The sequence below is a fragment of the Atractosteus spatula genome, chromosome 4 (assembly GCF_055471065.1).
Source record: "Atractosteus spatula isolate fAtrSpa1 chromosome 4, fAtrSpa1.hap1, whole genome shotgun sequence".
NCBI lineage: Eukaryota > Metazoa > Chordata > Actinopteri > Semionotiformes > Lepisosteidae > Atractosteus > Atractosteus spatula.
Window position 1 is genome coordinate 4,197,793 of NC_142709.1, and position 18,066 is coordinate 4,215,858.

The window sequence follows — 18,066 nt, forward strand, 5'->3', positions numbered from 1 at the left end:
CTTGCGTGATCTTCACACTGCTTCAAGGCAAAGACTACAGAAAAGGCACTGTATGATTAACCGAGAGGGCAAGCATTGTCTAGACAGAAAGTTTAAGAGGTTTAATTTTCCTTTAGGAAGGGTAGTGTAACACCTTAGAAAAACTGACTGTCTGAAGCGCATCTCACCTTGGTTGGTGGGGAAAGAGTTGTTGAGCTGTTCCATCACCTCCTCCAGACCTGTGCTTGGATCTTGAGATGGACTCAAAAGATCGTCTTCGCCTTAAAATAGACATCAATTAAAAAAAATAAATCAATCAACAGCCTACAACTCATTACCTTTAGTGCAAATGCAGCATGCTTGCGGCTGTGAGAACTGTTAATGTGTGGGTCAGCAGCTGTTCAGGTGGTCGGCAAATCCATCTGCAGGCCATGATGATCCATCTGCAGGCCTGGACAGGAGCTGGGACACACCCAGTTGCCAGAGTGCCCACTGAAGTACCGGTGTGACAGATGAGTGAGGAAGCTGGAGCTGAGCCCTCCATGTGTAAATATGTACAAAGCAACTTAAGGACACGTCATGACCTCTTTAGTAGGTATTTTGATGTCTTGATGAAAGTGTTTTTTTAAACGAAAACCATAATGACAGGTTTCCAGCTGATAAACTATAAAATGTCAAGGTAATCTTGGCCAGGTCAAACTTTTTACTACTGTACAGTGGTTTCATTATGAGAAAAGGTCATTTAATTACGACCAGTTAACACAAAAGCCAACTGTTATTTCCTCACCTCTTCAAAAAAACAGTATCTAAAGCCTGTACATTAGGCAAGTCCATTCCTATTAAAATTCAACAGCACGAATCTACAACACAGAAGAATTCACTTAAATCTGCAGCCACAAGAGGGTATACATATCCATGACAAAACACTTTAAATCCTTCTTAAAAAATCACAAATCCTTTGGCTGCAATAGCATTTATCACACAATTAAGAGGAAAAATAAACACACATCACACAGATGCCTGGTTTCTCGATGTCTTAATGAAAAAAAATGTTGTTCTGAATCCAAGGGTACTTTGTTTTCTGCTGCATGCCCCACAGACATTGTGCTATGGATGAATGGATTTCCAAAATAAGAAAAGTTGAAAACCCTCAAGACTTCGTAAAAATGATCTAATTGAGTTAAATTACTCAATCCAATATGCAATTTGTTAAACAACAACAACAACAACAACAATAAACAGGGGTTTGTCATTCTTTCAGTCTCTGTTAGCTTTGCATCACAAATTCTCCTGCAGCCCACAGTACAGCTCACGAGTGGTCTCTCAGTGTCTCAAGGAATAACCCACTGGACTGTTTCCAAGAAGAAGTACTACTAATAATAATTGCTTACACTTATATAGCGCTTTTCTGGACACTCCACTCACAGCACTTTACAGGTAATGGGGGCTCCCCTCCACCACCACCAATGTGCATCATCCACCTGGATGATGCGACGGCAGCCATAGTGCGCCAGAACGCTCACCACACATCAGCTCTCAGTGGGGAGGAGAGCAGAGTGATGAAGCCAATTCATAGATGGGGATTATTAGGAGGCCATGATTGGGAAGGGCCAATGGGAAATTTGGAGTTACACCCCTACTCTTTTCAAGAAATGCCCTGGGATTTTTAATGACCACAGAGAGTCAGGACCTCGGTTTGACATCTCACCCAAAGGACAGCAAATTTTTACAGTAGAGTGTCCCCCTCACTATACTGGGGCATTAGGACCCACACGGACCACAGGGTGAGCGCCCCCTTCTGGCCCCACTAACACCTCTTCCAGCAGCAACCTTAGTTTTTCCCAGGAGGTCTCCCATCCACGTACTGACCAGGCTCACACCTGCTGAGCTTCAGTGGGTTGCCAGTTGTGAGTCGAAGAGTGATATGGCTGCTGTAATCATCTGAAGATCACTTTATTGGCCATATACAATTTCTTGTATTAGGAATTTGTCTTTTCACATACCCCAGCTTGCTCTCCATGAGACTCACAGACAGGGAGAGAGGCTTGGGGTCAGAGCGCAGGGTCAGCCCCTGGAGCAGTTGGGGTTCAGGGCCTTGCTCAGGGGCCCAACAGAGTAGGATTCCTTTGCTGGCCGTGAGATTCGAACCAGCCACAGGCGCAGATCCTTAGCCGCACATTTTGAAAAAAATATGGTGATGGTATGTATCTCGCCTTCTTGTTTTAGTTTCCTCCAAATGCAGCCAGCGATGAGCCAAGGGAAATTTGTCAATGAGAGAACCTACACGAGGGTCAGACAGCACTTCTGTTTCCCTCAAGGGGATGACTTTCATTAATATACACAACAAAAACTCATTTGATAAATGGAATAGACCACCAAGGCTCTGGCTCCCCTGCAACCCTGTATTGGAGAAAGCAGTTAGACAATGGATGGATGGCCCATATCTAGCTCAGTTCAGTTTATTTGTCATATGCACAGACTGACTACAATCCACTGAGGCTAAACAGGTGTGAGAGCCTGGTCAGTACCTGGATGGGGAAACTAAGGCACCTGCTGGAACAAGGTGTTAGTGGAGCCTGTAGGAAGTACTCACCCTGCTGTTTGTGACTCGCCATGGTCATTAAAAAACCCAGGGCTACTCTACTTGGTGTCCTAAGCAAATTTCCCCCTGGCCCTTACCAATCATGGCCTCCTAATAATCCCCATCTCTGAACTGGCTTCATCACCCTGTTCTCCTCCCCACTGAGAGCTGGTGTGTGGGGAGTGTACTGGTGCATCATCCAGGTGGGGCTGCACACTGGTGGTGGTGGAGGGGAGTCCTAAAGCACTTTGGAGTGGAGTGTCCAGAAAAGCGCTATTTAAATGCAAGGATTATTTATTATGTAAAAGTGCCAGAATTCTGCAGGTATTAGATTGAAAACTGCTAGCATCAACCCTAGCACTGAGATGAGACACTGCTTTGCTTTTGTATTTTTAAACTTCCCATGTGCTGAAAAAGAGGGACATGTAAATACTGCAGCAGATGAAAGCCAGTGCAGTGTGCCAGCAAACCATCAAACTGGTACAATCAAACAGATTTCATTTACTCTGCTAACTAAACTCAGCACTGAACCAGCAGTTCTGCATCAGCTTGATATAAAAATCCGACTGTTGTCAATGATGACTACATGATATCATGCAACAAATTTTAAAGGACGGCTCTGGGATTTGAAAGTTAAAAAAATCAAAGGGGCTTGACTGAATATGTTAAGCAGATTATCACAGCCTTTGCCTGATTCTTAGCAAAGAAGCACAGGGTAAACCATATATCTATTTTATACAAGGAAACTGTAAATGTGATCTTTCATACATCTTTTTTTACTTTGAACTTAGAAAAAGCTTCTGGATATTTGATAAACCCTAAAAAGCTAAAAAAAAACTACAGACAGTAGTTAGTCTTAGTTCATTTATTCCCTGTAAGAAAATGCAGTCTTGAATTGCAATTTCTGAAAATAATTAAATCATTTTTTTTAACATTAACAAAAGAACTGAAAGATTTTCATTAACTGCCTCTATTGTAAATTACAGCCCCTAAAAGAATATATCTGACTTCACGAGGAATGACGGCAGCCGAAAGCTTGGGAGAAATTAGAATCGTTTATTGTGATGTGGAGATTTGGCGTAACCCGCTTGGCTGAGGGCCAACCTCCCGGCCGTCGGACGGGGAGGATAGGACCCCCATGCGACCAATGGGGTAGCTGCAAAGGTGGAGAGGGGGTGGAGGAGGGATCCAGAAAACGAACGAGGAAGAGGAGAGAGTGACATTTGATATTTATGGAGACCGGTTGCTTACGTCAGGATTAGTGAGAATTGCGGCAGCTGTGTCGAATGAGCGCGGCTGCCTTCATTCCTCCCGAACTTTCATTAAAAACTCCATTGAAAATACCATAAGTCAAATCTGAAAATTTAAAATTTAAACTTAAACCGCAGATTAAGTGAGCTCTCCAGTCTCAGAAAACACCAGATCCTTTGGGGTTAATCAATGGCTATCACTGATTAAACTGATTTGTTTATCAGTATTTAAAGTAGTTAAATATTTAACGACTTTAATTAAAATGTTACATACAAATTTATTCCTACATTATACGTCAGTCAGAATAAAAAGTAGTTTAATATTTGTAATGATATTCACAATTCTATTCTTGGAGTGTAATGAACTGTGTAGTGAAAAAAAAACAGCCAAATGTAGAAGTTTAATTTTTTTTTCTTCAGCTCAGCATGTGAAGTTCAAACTTTAGGGTTAAAAAACCTCAGGCACCAAGTAGTAATTAAAGAAAAATCATAAAATTAGCAGGCCCCCAAATTGCATTTCTTTAGATCACTGAACTAAATCATACTTAATTATAGTTTTGCCTGCTTTTCATTTTCTGTATTAGAGGGGTTACATAATTAGTTACCTTAATCAGAACAGACACAATATACCACCTGTCAACCTCCCTGTGCTCTCAGATAAAAAGACGAAAAGCACAGCGGTGTTTCTGGCTTAAGCACAAGTGTGCAGCACTGATGACAGGAATGCACTTTCCACAGGGATTGTTTTCCCAGTTTCTCTTTCAAGCTTCTTTTCATGCAATTAAACCAAATGTGCTCTGGCTTAAAAAAAAAAAATCAATCACCCTATCTCACGATACATTATTTTAGACAAAAGGCGTAGGAGACCTCTCGTACGGACTGGCTTTCTGAAAGCTTCACCGGTGCACAGAGCCTCAGACTCAGCTCATTTAGGCTGATGAAGAAGTATCGGCGGCAGGCTTATTGTTTCTGAGGGGGGCGTGCGGGTGCAGGTGTCAGAATGTGGTGGGGGAAGACGCCAAACCCGGCGAGCCCGCTCCCGTCTTACCCATGGTGTCTGTGGTCTGGCTGCCGACGACGCGGACCAGCATGGGCTGGCTGCTGTCCGAGCGCTGCGAGGAGGTAGACGGCGACGAGACGGTGGTGCCGTTCACCTTGGCCTCTGCCTGGGGCTGGAACGAGACAAGCAGGAGCTGTTGAAGGTGCGCTCTCCTTGCTCTTTTCCTTTTGGTACCGTAAAATGTAACAGAGAACTGCAGCGTTATCATGTGCAGTAGGGAGCCGCTGACTGGGGCTCTGTGATACAAGGAGAAGAGCACTTTATTGGCCATGTACAATTTCTTGCATTAGGAAACTTTTCTCGCAGACCCCAGCTTGCTCTCCATGAGACACCACAGACAGGGAGAGGAGCTGGGGGTCAGAGATCAGGGTCAGCCATTTATACGGTGCCCCCGGAGCAGTTTGGGTTAAGAGGGGTCCCAACGGAGTAGGATTCCTCTGCCAGCCGCGGGATTCGAACCGGCAACCTTCTGGCCACAGGCGCAGATCTTTAGCCACAGAGCCACCGCACCGCCCCCATAAAGCGCACATTACTTCCCAAAATCACACACTGTTCTGCTATTGTGTTTGAAATCACATTGTCGCATTGTTCTTCTGTTCGCTTCTCAGTACTGGGTCCGACATTTTTGCTGCGGGTTGGACATCAAGATACTGCACAGATTTACTGGTCCTGGCCTAGAAGTGATATAGAACTCTAGAAAGCTCAGCAATGGATCTGCAGTGGCACAGAGCCAAAAGGATGGCTGAATAAACCTCACAATGACTCAATTTGAGCAGCAGAATCAAAGACCGCAGTTTACACCCAGCTCGCAGAAAAAGCTAGATGGTTTGAGAGCTGGGGTGACAAGATCTGTGTACTATCCTCAGGGGACCAGTCGTCCACCAGATGATTCCTGAAGTACTAACTGCCCTACTCAGTTAGTTAGCAGATATAGTAGTAATGGTGGTAGTACTACCAGTTGAAAGAACATCAACAAAACAATTTTATGAAGTGACTTTAATAAAAATTATATCAAAAGTGTTGTACAATTATAAAAAGCTCAGAAGAAAAACTAAAACACAAAATAAGGGAATAAGACGTAATTCCTCAACGTACATATATATTAATATACATAATAAAAACTTTTAGAACACCAGTTCAAACAAGGACGTTTTAAGGCGAAATTTGGAAACTCAGAACTGATACTCAGAATTCCTGATTTCATAGGTAAGGATATTCTCAAAGTGCATAGCAGAACCTACAGATGAACTAGTCTTCCGTATCACGCAGTCTGTAGGCATGTTCAAGAGCCGAGTAAGAGACCACTGTCACAGGACTGGAGGATGGACAGGACTGGTGGCGAGGGATTTCAGTAGGTCAGACGTGTGAAGGGGAGCGACTCCCTTCATGGTCTTACAAGTCGAGAGCGATATACTGTGAATCTACGTGAAAGTCAACAGGGTACGGGAGTCAACACAGGGGTTTTCAGAAAAAGTGGCTATGTGTTCACCAGAAGAAGACCTTGTCACAGCTGTTCCTGCTGAGGTCTGACCATTCTGGGGTTTGTGCAAAATGTTCCTAAATACTGTAAATCAAGAGAAATTACTTTCACGTCAGGTGTGGTTTGCGAGTAAATCTTCGAATCATCAGCGCAAAGGTGACAATTCACAGCATGACATCAACACATGTGGTGAAGTGCAAAACATAGATATCTTTAGCAGGAGGAGTCCTAGTTTGAAGCTCTGGGGGACACCAGAGGAGACCAACCGAACAAGTACACTTTCCTGCCAAGCAACAATAGAGAGCACCCAAGCCTGAAGCTATCAATATATCATTATCATCCTTGATGAGGTCTGTTCAGTGTACCGAAGCAGCCTGAACACCGACTGAACAGGGTCTTAACAGCAGATAATTGCTGCTCTCCATGCTGAAAATGTTTGGACATGAAAAGCAGGTTGAAATGAGACCAGCGATTACTTATGCATCTTGGGTTAGTTTTTCTCAGCATGGTGTCCCAGCTGCAATTTGAAGTTCTGGGTGCTAATCCGCCAGAATTCAAGGACTAGCTGATGACTTGTACCTTACCTGGGTAAAGTCACGAATACTAGTAAACTCAAACACAGTATGAGCTTATGGGTTGATGTCTAAGCAGTGGAAACACAGGGACAGCTACCGTGTTGTTTAAGACAGCCTGGTGGTACAGGCTTACCTGTTCCAGCAGTTGTCTCAGTCTGTGGAGCTGGGACTCTAGCTGCTTGTTGTGATCTTCCAAAATCTGCATCCTGGCCTCCAGGCGTCCTTTGTGCTGCCGCAGGAGTTTGGCCTCGGCGATGAGCTCCGCATCTCGGGGACTCTGGGGCGATACGGGCAGCATCTCCGGGGGCGAGGGCAGAGGGGACAGCCCCTTGTGGTCATGAGCCTGCTTCAGCCGGTCGTACTCTGCCTGCAGACTCCTGGGGAAGAGAGAGAGAGAGAAAGAGAGAGAGAGAGAGTTGGGGAGAGCAGGAAACAGCAATGCATACATTGTACAGTATACACATCTCCACTATAGTGTAATAAAGGCGCTGTCCTTCGCATGAAAACCGAGGTCCTGACTCTCTGTGGTTATTAAAAATCCCAGGGCATTTCTCGCAAAGAGTAGAGGTGTTACCCCAGCGTCCTGGCCAAACTTCCCACTGGCCTTTACTAATCATGGCCTCCTAATAATCCCCATCTCTGAACTGGCTTCAGCACTCTGTTCTCCTCCCCACTGAGAGCTGGTGTGTGGGGAGAGTACTTGTGCACTCTGCCATCTAGTCATCTACAGGTGGGGCTGCACACTGGCAGTGGTGGAGGGGATCCCCGTTACTTGTAAAGGCTTTGAGTGAAGTGTCCAGAAAAGCGCTATACAAGTGGAAGCAATTATTAATTATTATTGTCTGTATGTACTGTCTGAGGCAAATGCTTTATTCAGACTGAAAAGACATGCCCTTTCAGCCCACTTTGGTAAGTTGATTTTTTTTGCTAATGTGGGATATTTGACATATATTTGGACAAGAAATATTTAGCCTAGGAAATTAATTCAGGAGTTTCATGTATTTATTTTTTGACTGTGAAAGAATATAGTTATTTTATTAAACAACTCATAGAAAGTTATACAGGAGACGTTGTTTAAAAGTCACAATTAACATACAACACATATCCACTGGCTCAACACAGCATTTAAGGCATTTTTTGTATTTAGATGCACTATAGCATTAGAAAACATCTTTGTATGTGAATTACAACAGTCTCTATCAAATTCTAATAATTTCTTATATTACTTATTTTTGATCTGGACGGTATCTTGGAAGTCTTTAAAATCTTCTTTTTAATTCTAAGATTACAAATCAAATTTAAATACTTGTGAACAGCTTTATAGAAGTATTTCAGAATACTGCTTTTCCTATTTCAGCCCCCAAATTCTCTTCTTAATGAGCTGTGAAAGACAGCTTTCTAATTGTGGCAAAGGCATTTACAAGATTACACTTTCAAAAATATAATACTAATTATGTATTGTCGGATACTTATGTCCATATTGTTTTAAAGGTCCAGAATCTTCATGGCGTACGTGAGCAATTATATTCTTCTTTGGGATTCAATTAAGAAAACTCTTGTAATATTCTTGTACTGTGCCGAAGAGATTTGTTTAACTACATCACGCTTTGCTTGGATGTACTCAAGCAACTTGAAGCACCACCACTAACAGATTTCAATTAGCATCGCGTGTGTGGAGATTGGTCCCCAATAAAATCGCAGTAGGAGACAGGAGGCCGAGCATTCAAATGAATGAAGCGGAGATTCCCTACCCCCCCCCCCCACCCCCCCTTCAGCATCCTGAGCTCCTCAGTGACCCTTCCTGGATGAGAAGGACCACACTCTGGGTCACTGAGCCGCTCAGCCCCCCGGCGGCGGGAAAACCGCGGGTCACTGACTTGTTCTCCTCCTCCAGGTCGCTGAGGACCCTCTCGAGCTCGCCCCTCTCCTCGCCCTCCAGGGAGATGAGGATCTGCGCCGGGCTGCGGGGCTGGCTCAGCGGGGACTCCTGGTTCAGGCTTTGGCAGTAATGCTGGATCAGCAAATGTTCATCATCGCTGCAATGACAGGAAGGGGTTGAGCACACCAATCGAGACTTTAATCACCTCGTTTTGTCCTCAGGGGGTAATTGGTGTTGATAACGAGACATTGATAAAGATATGGTCCTCTCCCCGCTCACCTCAAAAGCCAGCAGTTGTGCTAGACTGGCCTAGAATGTTTAAACAAACAGGGTTTGTTTTAAGTGTGAACATACTTAAAGCCAAAGATTGATATTGTAGTGCTCCCCATTCCTTTAATATTGCTAGAGAAAGCACTTTGCTGTGCCAGGGGATGAATTCCATTGAGCCTCCAAAATTCCCCGTGAAGACACATTATATAGGAATCTTTCAGATTCTCACTGTCTAACAAGTTGAATTGCAGACACCATCGAAGATTGAGCTGCAGGTAGGAGCTCCAGCTCTAACAAACAAACGACTTCGTATGCAACCACTTTTGATATATCAGGATTCGGGATATACAAATATATCAAGTCAATATTTTTTATTTAACTGTATGTAATATGTTAGGATGGGTTGTGCAGAAACAATAAAATGCATCTTTGATCCGGCTTTAAAGTATTTTGTGAGATAATTAAAAGCAGGGGTCTTTTACTCTGCATTTTTATGAGGGTAGACAGCGTTTCACTTTGCAGTGAAAATATTTCTGCTCCAGCCAATGAAATGAAGAATGAACTATAATCAAATGTAATAATTCAATAAAATTGGGATTGTATTGTATGCATACATAGCTTTGAAAGCTGCTTGGTCACTTAGGTAGAGCTACACATTATTTCACTTGACGGTCACCTCTGCGATACTCGTGCTCCTTTGCAATTAAAACTTTTTTTTTCCTGTTTGATTACAATAAAGACAAGCTTGACCTACTGGGCCAAACCCATTTCCTACACGCTTGCTCTTTATAATATGACAAAGTAAGTGAACTGTGCGTTTAATAAAAAAAAATAACAGATTCATGCCCGTACTTTGAACACTTTTATGAAATCTTTATAAAAACAATTCTCAAATTATTTTTCATTAGTATAACTGAGATTTAAAAAAAATGAACAATCTTTAATTGTTTTAATCGTTCTTTAATCAACATCGAATCCTGACAAAAAAAATATATTTCCTATAAAATGCTTCCTATGCATTTTTATTTTTATCATTTATTGTAGAAAAAAAATACTGTATCAGAACTATAATATAAAATAAAACCACGGGACCTCCCAACGCAAAGCTTTTCTGCAGCACTGGTTTTCTCCCGGTGCCGAGCAGGTGCTGTAAGATGTTAAAGTCTGGAAGACGCAGTCTGCTGTGCAGACTGGAGACAGGCAGGGGAGTACAGGTTGCCGGGGGGCTTGCTGTGCCACTTAGTGAACTACTGAATCTCTGGTGGTGACTGGTACATTTATTCCCAAGTCAAATGTCAGGCTCGGCTCTCGGCTGGGTATTCACCGCAGGCCGATTTGTCTGTTGCATTGCTCCTAAGTTTCTTCAGAAAGAAACAAAGATGGAACTGAAAATAAGTCTCATCTTATAGTTTTATCTCCTGTAAAATAAATCTTGCTCTATTTGTCTGACTGTACACCAACAGCAGGTAATGAGGTCAAGTATGGACAACAGTCATTGCAGAACAGTATCTTAAGATAAGTAGGTACAGTATTACTGTGCAAGTGTATATATGGAAAATATATGTAGTTGTGGTAAAAACACACACATCAATGTATAGCCATATTTGGGGAAACCATGCATAGGCACACAAACACAATTCCAGCAGAAAAAAGAAGCAAAGAGTGGCATCAGAACCTACATGCTTTCATTGGGTGAGATGCTGTCGTTGAGATAAGATCCATTTCGGTTCTCCATTTCTGCTAGCCTGTTGGTATCGGAAGCAAAACAAAAGACATGTTACAAACAATGAGAAGTGAACAGCATGTTTAAATGGGCAAGAGAAACGTTCTAAAATAACATGGTGTGCGCACAGAGTAAGTGAAGATTCAAAATTGAAGGATGTTTGTCAACTGAGAGAAAACCTTGGGAGTGAGCTCCTTCCACACACAAACAACTCTCCATCCAATCTGTTGAACACCCAATTCAGATTATACCACTGCAACCCACACTGGGGAGAACTCAGGAATACAGTCTTGCCTGGTCCCAACTCTTGAAACTAAGCAAGGTTTCAAACATGTTTTAAGGAAGCAGGTGTCTGCTTCTCTTCTTTGACACCATCAGGCGGATGCTCAGAAAGACAAGTCATCTTCAGTCTTTTTTCTTTTAACTCTGTCCCCCGAAGAAGAAATGAATCTTCTGTGGCTGGAACTAAAAAAACAGCAACCTGCTGAGCGCATGCTTGAGCTCACAATGGGCTGTATTTGTAAGGTAGGCCTGGGGTAGTCATCTAGTTTGAATTTCAAGGACAACTACTCTTCTTTCTCATACACTTTAAATGGTACAGAAAGCTTTTGAATTTGCATCTTTTTGCAATTTACTGCCCTAACCAATTTAGCCAAAATCGGCTCATTTAAATTCAGATCAGATTAACTTTGAAGGCGAAAGCTGCATGCTGCAATGGACAAGTTCCGGAAGCTGGAGGTTGGAGGACCAGCAGGAGAGCTCTTGGCTTCTAGGTCTGTGCTTTTCCCCCAGACAGTCTTTGACTGAAGTATCTTATTCCAGCATGATGATCTAATGCCCTTTTTTAAGATTAGATTACTACGCTGGAGTAAGGTGTCAAAAAAAACAAGAAAAAAAGAACAAAAAACAAGTTTTAGTCTGTGTGCGTTTTTACAGGGCTACTTCCATGACAGTTCACAGCACATTTAACCACAATCTCTTGCTCTAACAATGTGCTTGCTCTTGGCTGTTTATGTCTAGACAGTCTTGACAGGAACAAGCTTCCAGCTCCCAGGTATTTTTTCTGGTTTTGTGTTTTAAATAAATGAACAGAAAAACATAGAAATCAAGTATGCCAGCTAATGAGTAAGAGTTATGAATTTATAATGAACTATCCAAGTCATGCAAAATAAGAAAGACATTTCAAGCAGGCTTTGATCTTAGACTACAGACTGCTGACAAAGCATGATGATTTCATGTCTTTTAACTGAAACCCTGGGATAAACTGTCCTTGGTAAATACTTTTCTCCAATTTTGCTGGCTACAGCAAGTGTAATAAATTAAACACACATGAGATTCTATTGTATGTTCGTGGAGAAGAAGCTGCAGGGGATGATGTCACGGGACCGTGTCATCAGAACTACAATATTTCTTTAAATCGTGTACAAATTTCCTATCTTTTTATATTCTATTTTAAAAATTTGATCTAATTTAATCTAGATTTTAATACAAAAATATAAAAGTTATAAAAGTCTCTTTTTTGATCTTATAATTGCAATATTTGGCCCGGCAGGACAGCAGGGAAGCTTTCTTTATATTCTGTGAATAAATCACTTTAGGAAATGCAAGACACAAATCTTTCTTTTAAAGATACAGTGACTGAGAAAATGGATCATTTGTACGTGTAGAAGCCCTTTAATATAAAAACAGATGTCAAAATGCGGAGTGATCACATATTTCTGAAAAATCTGTGGAATTTTATTCAGTATAACCCTAATTTGCGTAGTCATAGTCTGAGATGAAGCAGACTTCAAGCAAAATCCATCCTGCAAAGCTTAGTTCATACAAAGTTGTAATGCAGTTAAGGACTACTTGACTGGCCTGGCTATGTTCAGTATGTGCCAATACCCCCCAAAATCATAAGTATAAAGATACACTTCTAGTATTATTAATTCTAGCTATTATTTCTTACAAGAATTCAATACATAGTTTATATGTACTTTATTTTAGGCCTTTATTTTTTATTTTTAAGGAAATACATTTATGATTTGAGATACAAAAGTTATTATTTTTTTATTATTCAGCTAGCTTCAAGTGCACAATGGTAAATCTATATAAATAACGCTTTTCTGCATATAAGAAAAAAAAACATGCCTGATGTTCAACTCTCTACACTTATTTCGTTTTGAGAACTGCCCCGCTTTAAGACGGCAACAAAACTCTGTTGAGCACAACTCAGTCTGCTTGCCCATACAGATCCAGCTTTGGAGAGAGAGCAGTATTCCTTCCCTGCCCTTAGCATGTAAAGGATAATTGGATCCACAGAGAGAGTACAAAAAATAATTTACCACATGCAGCACAGCAATTCACTGAAGTGATTTTTTAAGTAGTCTGATCAGATCCTAATAAATGAGACAGAGAGACGAAATTGTATCACAGGTTTATTTGGCATAAATTGCCTGTCCAAGCCTAACCATAAGGGTGAGGACGACAGACTGCCCCCCACACACACCTCTCTGTAGGAAATGAGCCAGGGTGCTGCTGCGAGGTTGAAGATAATGTGATGGAGGAGTGTGAGAGAGATGCACAAAAGGGAAGTTAAGTGATATATTTACATTATGTAGGAGAGAGGAAGTGGGTGAGATTAGGATCTGACCTTCCCCTGAATTTCTGTTGCATAACATCATCACTAATTCTACACTTTTTCTCAGTCTTTGCATGAAGAAAATGGCAATGCTGTACAAACTCCTCAAACAAGAAATAAAAAGGGATTAAGGCAGTGCCTACTGGAATGTATTGACTAATGAGATTCAAATATTTTTAAAATAAAGAGTACAGTGCTTCTTAAGCTTGGTAACTTGGGTACTTCAACATCAAAGATGAAATGCTGATATACCAAGGGTTTTTGTTGTTGCTCAGCATTAGGTAATGCATTTACTAGATTTTTAAACACAATGAGTTACAGAATCACTTCAAAAACTGTGCGAATACTTGCACTATAGCTTCCCATTGTGAAATTGTGAGACTGCAGCTCAACAGCATGTGTTGATCACTATGTTTAAGGGGTTGTAATCTGTGTTCCCACCTCAGGATGAGACAGTTTAATGTTAAAAATAACAGCAGCAGAAACCTCCAGATAAAACTCACTGTAGCTCTCTACTTGTATACAGCGATAAGCACTGCAGCTTTGGTCACTAAAATTTTAATGGACAGAACATTAAAATTCTCTCTAGGGTACTGAAGTGTTATTCTGACAAAAAAGCTAAACATATTATCTTTTCATAACCACCAATTCTGCACTTTTTGATAATGCATCTTGGTAATCTATGAGAGAAAGCAATTTATAAACTGCTCAGCAGCACAATTAGCGTGGCGTTTGTAGGAGTGCAGCATGAATAAACATGATTTTAACTGCAGTCTTGTGGCTAGCCTGAATAACTCAATTTGCTCTGACAGTCTATAAGGCAAGTTATGGCAAAAGGAAACGCTTGAGAAAGAAACAATTAAGACTTTAATTTTCTAGTGTGTGAGTGGGGCAGCACGATGATGACATGGCAGTTAGCACTAATGCCTCACAGCTCACTGGTCCTGGTGTGATTTCAGACTGGGGTGCCTGTAGTGTGGATGTTCTCCAGGGGCTCTGCTTTCCTCCCTGCCTTCAAAGTCATGGTGGCTTGGCGTCTCTAAATTGCCCCCGTGTGGATGTGTACACACAGCCCCTGTACTGGAATGTATATGAGCCCCATGAATCTCAAACTTTAAGCGGACCTTTTTTCTGGTTGTTTTTTAAAAGCATTTCTGAACTTTTACCGAATACATGCAGCTCACCTGCTAGCATAATGCTCGATTCTTGAATGCGTATCATCATGTGACAGCTGAGGGGACGATGTAGGTCTGAAAAAGGAAGACAGAAATCTTCTGTAATGACAAGCTTGGAGGCAGCAACATTCCACCTTATAGCATTATGAATAAATTTCAAGGTTATCGTTACCCTTTTCTCTAAATAAACTGAATCCATACTGGGCACGAAAAGCAACCACTTATTACTACAAATGTACAAACCTAATATCAGGGAAAATGACAATTACTTCTGTATGAGGTGCACATTTTAATGAACAGAGATAACGAAAATAAATTCATTCTGCTGGCTGTCATTTGTCATGACTAGGGTTGACCCACAGGGTCTACCGAAAAAGCCATAGCCTAGTAGCATGAGGCACATGGCCACCAGTGAGAGCAATAGATTTGAGGGCAACTGTGACAAGTTTCTCATCTCTCAAGAAGGCCAGTGTTGTACGATTTACATGAGGATGTATGCAATCCTGCTATTGTGTCAGAATGCCAGCTAGCTATCAATGCAGAGCTGTACAGTCTAGTTGCTAACAGTCACTAGAAGCAGAGGTACATTGAGACCAGTCACTCCTGCCCAGAGTGATACACTTAAGACTATCTATGATACCAATGATTACCACGGTAATGACCAGTGTGGTCTGCACAAAACCTCCAAAAGGAGAATCAGCTTCTCCTTTTGAAAGTCCACCTGAGGTGTTCTCACCTGACAAGATCGGTCCCCTGTTATGTGTTTGTTTTCTTTATTTTCACTAGACTTGGCATTTATCAGGTTAAAGATCCTCATCACCTTTTTCCAATAAACCCTCTCACTTATTTAGTGCTTAAGCAGCAATGCTAGTCATGATTGATCGGTTAATCACAATGATACCAAAAATATTTAATCAACAGAAAAAAACAAAGGTCTATCTAAAGAGATGCAAGCATATAGTGAATATAGTTTCTTCTGATGCTCAGTATAGCAACTTGCATCTTTGATTTTGCATGTGTTCATATACCATGTTGCTTGTACCTTAATAACCATTATTCTAATTATGTCTCTATACTTAATCAATATCAAAACATCTCTGTCAAGAGGCACACTCTAAATTAATTACAGATGAATTTTCAGTCACACTTCCACTGCAGTATGGAGCTGGAGGGATCTGTAATGCCTCATATAATTTTATACTGCTAGGCTAATTCTAAATACTAAACTGAAGATTAAGATTAAGATTTATTTTCTTAAAAATGGGATTTAGAATCTTGTTCCATTTAAAAAAAGGGGGGGTGGTTCTATTGCACCAGTGACATACTAAACTGACCGACAGACGAATTTGTGCTTGAAAGAGCTGATCCATTTCTGAACACAAAAAAGTCCGCTCACGTTCGAGGCTGGAAATTCACTTGGAGTAACTTCAGTGGGTTGGCTATTCAGTGCTGTGTTCAGCACTCTGCTAACTCACATACTGACATCTGAGTGCTGCCAAAGTTCACTTGGGGCCCAGAGGAACATCGCACTGGCCTTTGGAATTCAAAGAGGAAGGTTTTTTTTTCACAGAGGTGAATGCTGGATTTTAAAGTACAGTGCAGTCCAGTTATCTGGTACCTCTGGTGAACATCTACTGTATATTGATTTGATATCAGTAGTTACTTCTCCCAAGTAATGTGTGTTTTATAAAAAAAAACAGAAAAAAACAATAAACGTGTTACTTGCTTTATGGCACTATATCCTGCACCGGAAGGTAAAAAAAAGCCTGTCCATGTTTTGTATTATTGTTACTTTCTCTACGGACCGTACAGACTAGACCACCTTTCTGTTCTGTAATTGTGTAATTGCAATCAAATGCACGTTACTGCACACACTAATAGATTTTCTAACAGATTTTTATAGGAAAATAGTCAAATAGAGCATGAAAGGTCCTGGAGGAAATGTCCTCTAAAATGCTTTGTCCTAAAACAGCTAATGAATTTTAAAATGGACTTAATTAATTGTTGTTTTTGAAGCCCTGCCAATTAATAAACTTGTAGTGGGGGCAATCTCTTAAAAGAATTTCAAATTGCACCAGGTTTCATGCAAGCAGAAAAGATAATCCCCAGAAAAACATCAATATTTACATCACACAACATGGGAAGTAACCTGTAACTGTCACAGAGCGTTTGTGAATTTTCTAAGAGCTGAGCCACGGTTCGTCTATTTTTGCTTATTTGGACTTGCAGTTGTACACCTCAATTACACACAGTGTAGTTATTAACTCCTGTAGTGTTCCAGGGCTCAAATCAATAATCCTGTTAAGGGAACGCAGGGTCTGTATAGATATTTAGGAGAAAAGTTGACATTGTTTGCTTGCAAAAAACTCACTTGTTAAAGATGTGGTGCATTTCCAAAATAACATCAAATGATTACATCCCCCACTGCTCCAAGAAAACGAGGGAGAGTGATTATTCTTGTTAATGACTACTGAACGTAAAGGTCTGTTCTGTGAGAAGTACTTCAGAAGGGAGGTTTTATTATGCACTAATGCAGCTGAATAATGTGTTAGTGAGTTCTGTCTGGCAGTTGTAAATGCGCCAAATGATTTCGATGCATGTTTTTGACTGGATAAAAAATCCAGTTTGCTGATTCTCCTGCTTGGTTATAATTTCTGAGCACTACTGTTGTATAATTGACTTTAAAACATATCAAAGGTTATAAACAACAGAAGGCCATTCGGCACATCTGACCAATTTGGGTTAAGGTTAAAATGCCTTTAGTCACATCTAATTTTCAACCTCATATTCTTATAAAAATACTCAATTGGTGAATTACACCTATTTTCAGCATGGCACAGATTCTTCAGTAGAATGCACTTCTATTTCTAGTAATATCAAGAAATGTGTGTGCAGTAGAGAATATTTGTTTCAGATCATGCTCCTGTAGCATAGTTTCAATTTCTTAAAGATAATGAAAGGGCTAAATACTGGAGGTTTATTAATACTTTTTTTAAAGGGAAGTGTTTGTGCAGCAGCTAGAAGAGGGGTTAGAGGAATGTTTTATCAATTAACATGTCACCAGAGACACATTAATTGCCTAATCTAATCTATGGAACTGTCAAAATGTTTTACCATGTGCAATACAATTTCTTATGCCTCTAATCTGAACAAACCTATACTGCAACAAATCAGAAAACTAGAGTAAAACATTTGATCTACTGAATCACAGCTGAGACAAAGATTCTGTAATACTTAGATGAAAGACTGCATTCTCTGAAGGGTAAACATAAAAGCCTATCCATGACCAAAAGATGGATTTCTTCTACATAATGCTAAGCAATTTTATTATCGGTGTGCAAAACGTTTGAGCACACTTCTAGCTTTGCTCTTAAATAAGCAGAACAGTTCACCTCTCTGGATATGATGAAGGACTCAACAGAACGTGTGATTTCTCACCCAAAACAAGTGAACGATACAGTACAGCAGTTA

At 40.9% G+C, this 18,066-nt stretch overlaps 1 protein-coding gene across 8 annotated transcripts in view; it reads right to left on the reverse strand.

Moving 5' to 3' along the window:
• Positions 1-18,066, reverse strand: part of dmd (dystrophin) — a 721,300-nt gene that overhangs the window by 7,981 nt on the left and 695,253 nt on the right. For all 8 annotated transcript variants that reach the window (XM_088914984.1, XM_088914986.1, XM_088914981.1 and 5 more), the window contains 6 exons: positions 14,605-14,670; positions 10,754-10,819; positions 8,803-8,961; positions 7,059-7,302; positions 4,859-4,982; positions 168-260 (listed from right to left, as the gene is read on the reverse strand). In XM_088914984.1, the coding sequence (XP_088771110.1) occupies positions 168-260; positions 4,859-4,982; positions 7,059-7,302; positions 8,803-8,961; positions 10,754-10,819; positions 14,605-14,670 (752 nt within the window). The remainder of the gene's footprint in view (positions 1-167; positions 261-4,858; positions 4,983-7,058; positions 7,303-8,802; positions 8,962-10,753; positions 10,820-14,604; positions 14,671-18,066) is intronic.